This window comes from Pocillopora verrucosa, chromosome 14 (assembly GCF_036669915.1).
Source record: "Pocillopora verrucosa isolate sample1 chromosome 14, ASM3666991v2, whole genome shotgun sequence".
NCBI classification, from domain to species: Eukaryota; Metazoa; Cnidaria; class Anthozoa; order Scleractinia; family Pocilloporidae; genus Pocillopora; species Pocillopora verrucosa.
Genome location: NC_089325.1, coordinates 15,887,640 through 15,895,962, shown reverse-complemented (window position 1 = coordinate 15,895,962; position 8,323 = coordinate 15,887,640). Strand labels below are relative to the sequence as shown.

The 8,323-nt window shown below is 38.3% G+C and overlaps 2 protein-coding genes across 2 annotated transcripts in view; both read right to left on the bottom strand.

Annotated features, from left to right (window-relative positions):
- Positions 1 to 1,160, bottom strand: part of LOC131775116 (uncharacterized) — a 3,258-nt gene extending 2,098 nt beyond the window's left edge. The window contains exon 1 of the mRNA XM_066161782.1: positions 1 to 1,160. This exon is cut by the window's left edge and continues 228 nt beyond it. Coding sequence (XP_066017879.1) covers positions 1 to 1,033 — 1,033 coding nt within the window. The 5' untranslated portion in view covers positions 1,034 to 1,160.
- Positions 1,161 to 3,309: 2,149 nt separating this feature from the next.
- Positions 3,310 to 4,423, bottom strand: LOC131797222 (substance-K receptor-like). The gene has a single exon (XM_059114847.2). It carries the CDS (start codon positions 4,387 to 4,389, stop codon positions 3,310 to 3,312), a length of 1,080 nt encoding a protein of 359 aa, XP_058970830.2. The 5' UTR covers positions 4,390 to 4,423.
- Positions 4,424 to 8,323: the final 3,900 nt, after the last annotated feature.

Genomic DNA, 8,323 nt, shown 5'->3' with positions numbered 1-8,323 from the left:
TTTCGCTTGGGGATAGTTTTCCAAGGTCGTTAGTACCAGCATGTAAAATGATCTGGTCCGGCTTCTTGTCCAGTGTTGGTTTCACATAATGTGACATATCACTTGTTGTAGCTCCCGCGAAGGAATTTACAACAACCCGGTGGCCGACTTCTTTCCCTAATTGCCACCCTTGTATGTTTCTGATAATTGAGTCGCCAATAATGACGGTGGTCGGCGAGGATCTTTCTTGGTTGTGGTTAAGAGTATTAGAGCTGTTGTGAGAACTCTTGTTTGGCGGCTTTTTCTTGCTCGATTTGCTTTGGTGATTCTTCGTTGTTTTGGAAGATTGAGATTTAGATGATCCATTGTTTTGCTTTGTGTCCGCCTTTGTATCCGACCATTTTGTATCCGACACCTTAGGATCAACCGAAGGCGACTCATTAAAAGCTTCCTTGCTGTCAAGGCGAAAGTTATATAGCTCCTTGCTTAGCAATGATACTACCATCTGCAGGGAATCTCGCTCCTCTTTTGTTTTATCTAGATTTCCCTTCATTAGCTGAAGTTGCTCTCGCAGAGCGCGATTTTCTTCCTGTATCCGTTGTTGATTTTGACATGATTTACAGGTTGACTGTATTTCTCTACTGTCCGTTAATCGAGATCTATACGAGTCTTTGAGTTTGTTTACCTCATTTTCCAAGCGGTCGTATAGGTCTTTAAGGGATTTGTAGCCATTGCATGTGTGACTCTGTTGTTCTGGGCTGCTGCTAGTGTCGTCCAGGTTTATAACAGCCGATGGCCGAGGTGACGGTTGGTTGACATTGTGGCGGGGAATTTGAATTTCACCAGATCCTGACAAAATCGACTCCTTGAGTCTTTTAACCAGCTCAGTTTTCCTGCCAGATTTAGAGAGCTTTCTTTTTTCAAGTTCGTCCCTTAGATCTTTCACCTTCAGGGAGTTGACGGACCGTCCATTTAATGCATTCTTGATAGCAGCCATTTCGCTCATTTCAAAGGACGAAGAAAGCGAACCGTATTCGGGTACAGAAGTAGACATATTCTTGTTATTAATCTGATCAGCGACTACCAGAGTTGAGTCAGTATATACTTTACTCAAATCAGGCAAGGAACTGGTCTTAACAAGCCGCGGTCTGGAGATAAAGCGATCAGCCTTCGGAGCTAGGAAAACGTGTCCATCCGCCATATTATGCAAATAGCTAAACCTAAATATCTCTCCTTGCTCATCGTGTAAAATCAGGTATAATCCGCAGCTACGTAATCTACACGAAACTGATTTTTTTATTAACAAGCAAGTGACTCTGAGATGGAAAGAACCTCCCAGAGAATCAGTATGAATGATTTTCTATATCACTTCTGCTGTGCGCAATCCGAACATCTTGCTATAAGTCTGCCATTATCGTGCTACGCTCAATTACACACCTAAATCTTTAATAACCCAACGATCATCAAACCTTGAGTTTAATTACTAAATTAGAAAATAAAGTATCACAAGATTGACAGATAGAGCGTCTGTGGGGATTGTTACTTAACAACATGCTCTCGAATAGAGTAAAAAATTATAAATGACGGAAAAGAGAAATATCAAGTCTCATTAAAGAAACAGGGAAGGAAGAAGCCTTAGAATAAATAGCGAAAAAGAAAAGAGTAAACAAAAGAGAGGTAGAGAGAAAAAAATTGGGCATCGAGACTCTCTTTACATTAGCCTCAGGTGCTGTGCATGTCATGTGAAAGAAAGTTGATCAGTAATTATTAGCCGAGAAATGTAAAAAAACATTGAGAAACATGAACATGGCTTTGGCAAAAGTCATGCGATGTTTACGTTTCTTACTTTCTGAAGTGTATTATCACCTGTGCAACAATAGATGTGGAGGCGTGAATGGACCTGCACGAAATCAAATGAGACATTTGAGACAAGTTGGGGGCGTGAAAGAAATTAACAGCGTCGAATGGGATAAAGATTGTCGCCTAAATTGCTGGTTTTCAGTGTCACGCCATTCAAAATAGATCAAAATAAAAAATAAAAACCGTTCAATCGATTTAGTCTAGAATCTGGAAATAGAAAGAAGCTAGATATGTAAAGACTCTCGCCAAGATTCAGGTCACAGCAATTTTTCTTACGGAAGATATGAGGAGAAACGTTTTTCCCAAATTTATAGAGATTTGTATGGAGCCGCCATGCTGGTGCCCACCTAGATGGGCACCAACATGGCGGCCGGAAACCAGCAGAAACATCTGTCACTGAGTTTTGCTACAAAAGCGTGAATTTATCTCTCTAAGAACTCATAAACGTAACAATAATACTTTATTCTAATACAAGAACTGTTCAGATAGCTGAATTTCCCTAAATAAGTCACCTTTTAAACCAACATAACAGCTCTCTCGCTCGTCATGTAAAGGCCACGTCACGCAAAAGCTTAGAAATTCAAGAGTAGTCTATCACTAAACCAAGAACCCGTTTGGAGTGAAAATTTGTCTGAATATTAGTTTTTAGCTGCTCTAATACATCATGAAAGTAAAATCTCAGGAGGATCAATAGTTCTGAAGTCTGAAATTTAGTGACGTCACGTGAAAACCAGCAATTGTCAGACCGAATCGAAAATATCAGCTGCTGATAAGATGGGGGGAGGAAAATTAAACCCTACAGTGAAACAAATTTTCTTTGGCAAATATTATGGAATACTTCAAAGTAACTTTTTTTTAAAAATTTTTTAAAAATTTTTCTTTATGAAAACGCGATTGCGAGGTCAGTTAAAAAGAAGCCAAAAGGTTCAGTTATGTATATGCTTGCTTGAATATGAGTTTTATTACTTTATTTATTATAAATTTTACATTTAAATTCGCTATAATGATATGCCTACGCTTTTTTTTTTTAACATGCAAATGATTCTTAGATCATCCATACCAAAGGCAAGAGCTATATTATTAACAAAAATTAATGACCTTGCAATAGGAAACCATCAAACGAAGAAAACAGATATATCGCGATATGAACAAATGGTTTATGTGGTTAAGTGTGTGGTACTTAGATCTTAATTGAACACTCCAAAGTGTTCCTTATGTGCATACCCAATGATTATCCTGTATATTTTCTTAGTAAGGATTTAAATACATAGATACATATATATACATAGTGTACAAATATATCTCGATTATATTCTATCCTTGCGGTATAGTGCTCAATGCTATATACATAGATATATAATGGGCTTCTGATATTGCTCAATTTTTTCTGCTGTACGAGATAGTGCGTATGCTACTTGAATAGGTCTGAAAAGAACTGTCTCTGCAAGAGCTCGTCATCGTTTGCATTTGTTAGTTGTCTTGCAAACTTGATTTTCTGCGACCGAGGCCATTACAGTGAAAACATTGCCTGAGGCCGTTGCGGTAGTTCTCGCTAAAGATAAAACAAATGCAGGGATTAACTGCACTCCACGAATGCAGCAGAAAGACAGAAACAAATGGAATAACTGTCTGAAATGCACAAATGGGTGGCGATTCCCAATAATTCCACAGAAAAAATTTAAGAAACGAATAGATAAGCAGGGGAGCCATGCAGGAAACGAAGGAAATCATAATGGCCATTGCCAATCTGACAATTTTCCTCAGCTGCTGATCTCGATGGATTTGGCGACAAGACAGTTTCTCTTTAGTTTTTTTGTTCTTTTTTCTTATTGTCCATGCGATAATGCTATACACACCGGCCAGGACACAAATGGGAATGGGGATGAAAGTGATAAAAGTTGCCGTAAGAAATCTTCTGTGCGTTTTCATGTGGTCGAATGCCGGTCCCCAATTCAACTTACAATACGTTTCATTTTCGTCGCGGATCAGTTTGAAAGTGTAGAAATAAGGTGCATGGACGGCGATGGCGATACACCAGATGCTTAGAATGCTCATCAATCGTACTTTTGAGGAGATAAGTTTAGTCTTCAGTGGAAAGACGACAGCGATGAGCCTGTCTATGGAGATGAAAAGAAGACTTCCAATGGAAATCACGAGAGAAACATCTGGCAGAAAGTAGGCAAGTTTGCATAGAATGTTTCCCAGTAGCCACGGACGATCAACTTTCCAGGAACTCGATCCTGAAATGATCTCAACGATCTTCACAGTCATGATGGTCAAAGGGTTGAAGAGGTCGGATATAGCCATGTTGAAAACGAAATAGTTGATGGATCTTCGGAGCTGCTTGTTCTTGTAAATGACCACAAGAAGAGAGATATTTCCGAAAAACGAAACCAGGAAAATAGAAATATAAGCCAGAGCTTTAGCTGTAATCTCTACAGCGGAGTCGGCTGTTATTTCACAAGCTTGGTTGGAATTACTCGAGTCTGTATGGCCGGTTGTCTGTGTGCTGTTCTCGGAGAAATGCCTCACGGTTGTGTTGACAATCATTATCACCCTTGATACTCGTCAATCCGCGAGTAAGCTATCCAAAGGTTATATTTAGGGTGATTTGTTTTAACAGTAACACCGAACTTTGTTGAAGTCACTGTTTTGTTTGACCAAAGTGTTAAGGATGGGTCATATTTATCTGAAAAGTCATTGTTTTGAAGTTAATTTCAAAAGATGAATGCAAATAAGTGTGGGTGAACATGACAAGGTAATTAATATTGACATCAAAAGTGATCTGCCTGCCAAAGGAACGACTTGCATTGGCCATTTCTATTAAAAGTTAATGACGGTTCTTTCACTTATTTGCGATAATTTTGGAACTGGCAGGGGTTTAAAGGCGAAATTGTCGTCCCACGACATAACAATATCGACTTTCCATTAAAATAACACAAAAGCAGATGAAAGGAAAGCAAATGGAAAAACTAATTGAAGACTATTAAAATATAGTTTTCACAGGAGGCCGTGTTTTTCTCGGGTATTATTCATTAATTGTTTTGATAATCCTCAAGTCGGAAATTCTCTTCTCGCCGTTATTCTAAGTAAAACTTACTCGCGGGAATTAATTTCGTGGCTTTGGTCTTAGTTGATGTACATGTGTTTTATATGAAACCAAAGACTAAACGAGCCGATGTAAAACAATCATATCTTTAAGAGGAGAGAGCGAAGAAAACAAGTGATCCTACAACACAAACAGATGCCGACTTTAAGCCGAGACGTGACCTCGTCATACCAAAAAGGAGGCATTTGTGTTATTCTCGTGCAATAATTGCTATTATCACTTCGCAGGCGGCACTCGTGGGTATTATGAAGCAAATTCCTCTACCTACCCGAGAGGGCAAGATGGGCCCATCTTGCACGCACGCTCGGGATTTCCCGCATTAATCCTGCGCAAGAAAATAATTGCGTGAAGCGGACTCTTTTGGACAATGAATAAAGGGGTAAGTTTCTAAAGAAACTGTGGTGCTGCGTCGGTGGGAGAGTATAGCAGGTAATTTAGTGTTAACAACTGGACAATGTCGGCGATGAAGTTGAAAAAAGCGGCAGAAGACTGATACAAAAAGAACACGTAATCGACTCCTGTGGCTTTATTGTGCTTTAAACTTATTTGGCATTCTTTCCCAGCTCTTTGAAATGAGCAAGTCATCCTTAATTCCTACCATATAAAAAATTATTTACTGACCAAGATTGTTCTGTCAGATTGAATATTGACCAAGTTTTTTTGGCCTTTTTATGGACTGAAACGAAGTCTCGCACTTGGTCAATAAAGCTTACATCAAATATTTTTATATTTTTATAATGATCCCACTGAAACCCTAACAACACCTATCAGTTACGTTTTTTCACCTGATGCTCGATCACTTAATGATTAATATCACCAATGTGCGTGTATCTTTGAATTGGGATCCAAACTATCTTAGTAAATGTATTCTTATATACGTAAATTGTAATAGTATCTTCATCCAGAATACCAACCCACTGGCTCGCAAAACCCTCTTTGGTTGGCAGAGGATTGTTTCTGTTTCTAGTTCAAACAATGAGTATTCCGACTTTATTCTGCACATTTTATCTGCGAGTTCGGTTTGAAACTGTAGCGTCACTTTGATCTCGTTGCGCGCGGGCGGGTGGAATTCCTCAAATACCTGATCAGTATTGCCTCCAGTAGCGAACGGAATTTTCTCATCTAACAATAACCGTCAAGTTATCCGTTGGATCGGGGGGGACTCGGTGAAAGATCCAAGCCAAAACCTTTGATGGTCGGAAGAATTTCCAGGATGATAAGATGGTTGCATTACTAGGGAAAGAACAATAATTTTCCTACCTGGTAAAGCCGAAGCGAGCGACTGAGAGCATCATGCCGATGCCCGTACAAAAAGTGTAGTTGATCATGAAACTTATTAATTATTTGTCCACTGACACTTAACGACCACAGCCACTATACCATACATAAAGGGCATATCTGAGAACATCTCACGCATCCTACAACCATTCAATATCCGCGTCGCTCACAAACCTATTACCACACTACGTCAGTTACTGACTAACATCAAAGACAAAGGCGAACCGAGGAACAGACAAGGAGCAGCATATAAAATCAATTGCTCCGACTGCCACGCCTCCTAATCGGTTAGACTGGCAGAAACCTCGCAACTAGACAGACTGAACACAAACGAGCGACGAGGATTGCTGAACATCACCGGCTTACGAACCACACTATTGACTGGTACTCTGCGCAATGCCTAACCTACAGCACCAACTACTTTCAACGACTGACCCTGGAAAGCTGGTTTACTAACTTGGAACAGACTTCCCTCAACAGGTGTCAACCGCTACCGGCACCATACAAACGACTCATCAACGACATTAACGTTACAAACGAACCGAACAGAACGACCTAACTTCACTAACGGATCCAAACCGAGCAATCACGACTGACCTACGCCACTTGAGTCTTACAGCCAATAACATCACGGAAAAACTGACCAATCAGTGTACACAAACCGGACTAAGTACATTCGACTGACAACAACCTTTCACTTGACTCTGATGATGACTTCCGCTCAGGTTGTCGAAACGTCAGTCACCACTACCGACAACAGTCCTTCTCAGGAGTAGACTCACCCGGACGATCAAACTACACCATTACTCTGTCTATTGCAGTTAAAACTACCATTTAAAGGTATTCTTAACAATAGTACTATGAAATCAAATCAAGAGAAGTTATCTTGTCTTGAAAAATTGAATTTATCCACGGTAAGGAAAATATCAACTTTCTCATTTCATTATTCAGAGTACTAACCCACCGGTTACCTCAACCCCTTTTGTTGCCAAAGGCTCAATTCTGTTTCTTGGAATTACAGCCTATATGGAATGGTTGAAGCTCGACGATTTAGTCTGTCAATAAATTAAATTTACATTGTGCCTTTTTTATAGCAGTAACCGTCAAGTTGTTACTTAAGCTGTTATGCTCATTGCCCTGTTTAATTTTTTCCCTCAAAGTTTAAGTTTGATTAATGGTTGTAAAAATATCCTCAAAAAACACTTACGATTAATTAAAAAAAAATATTCTGCTTAGCGTATTACAGTTGCATGAGAAGAGAATTGGGTAAGAAAAGGCCTCTAAGTCTTCCTCTTGAACAAAATCAAAACAGACCTTCAGGGGATTAAAAAAAAAAACCAGTTTTGGTCGGTCGGCTTGTTTGATACTCCAGATACTTACTTCTAATCACAATTTTCCAAACATAACTAAATAAAACTTTAAATTTGAACAAGATCTTATGGAGTGATCTTTCTAAGAATCTTGTTATATCTTGGTAAGATGTTATAGGATTTCCTGTAGGATTCTTAGTAAGATCTTCTGTGGTGATCTCTCTAAGAATCTTGTTATTTCTTAGTTAAATCTTTAATCTTAGATGTTTGGTAAGATTCGTACAATATTCAATCTTATAAGATGATCTTAGTAAGAATAATTTTATATTGTAGCTGTAAGATCCTATAAGGTTGTTGTAAATAATATATTTTGATATAACAATAAAAAATTCTAAAAGAAGTCTAAGATTTCTTGCAAGATTCTTAGTAAGCTTAAGATCTTATAAGGTGATCTTAGTAATAGAATGATTATTATTATTTATCTTGTAACTTTTCTTACAAGATTCGTATTAAGACCTAATGATATGGTGATCTTGTTAAGAATCTTTTTGTATTTAGTAAGACCTTACGAGAATTTTTCAAAAGTTTCTTACAGTATGATCCAGTACAGTAATGTTAATCTGATTAAGAATCTTGTTAAAATTATCTTTTTAAGGTCTTGCAAGATTTACAAGTATTACACTATACTGTATGAGAACCTCTGAAAATTCTTAGAAAAAAACTTCTTAATTTTTATGTATTTCTTGATGCACCCCCTTAAAAACCTCTTAAAATTGCAATGAACTTT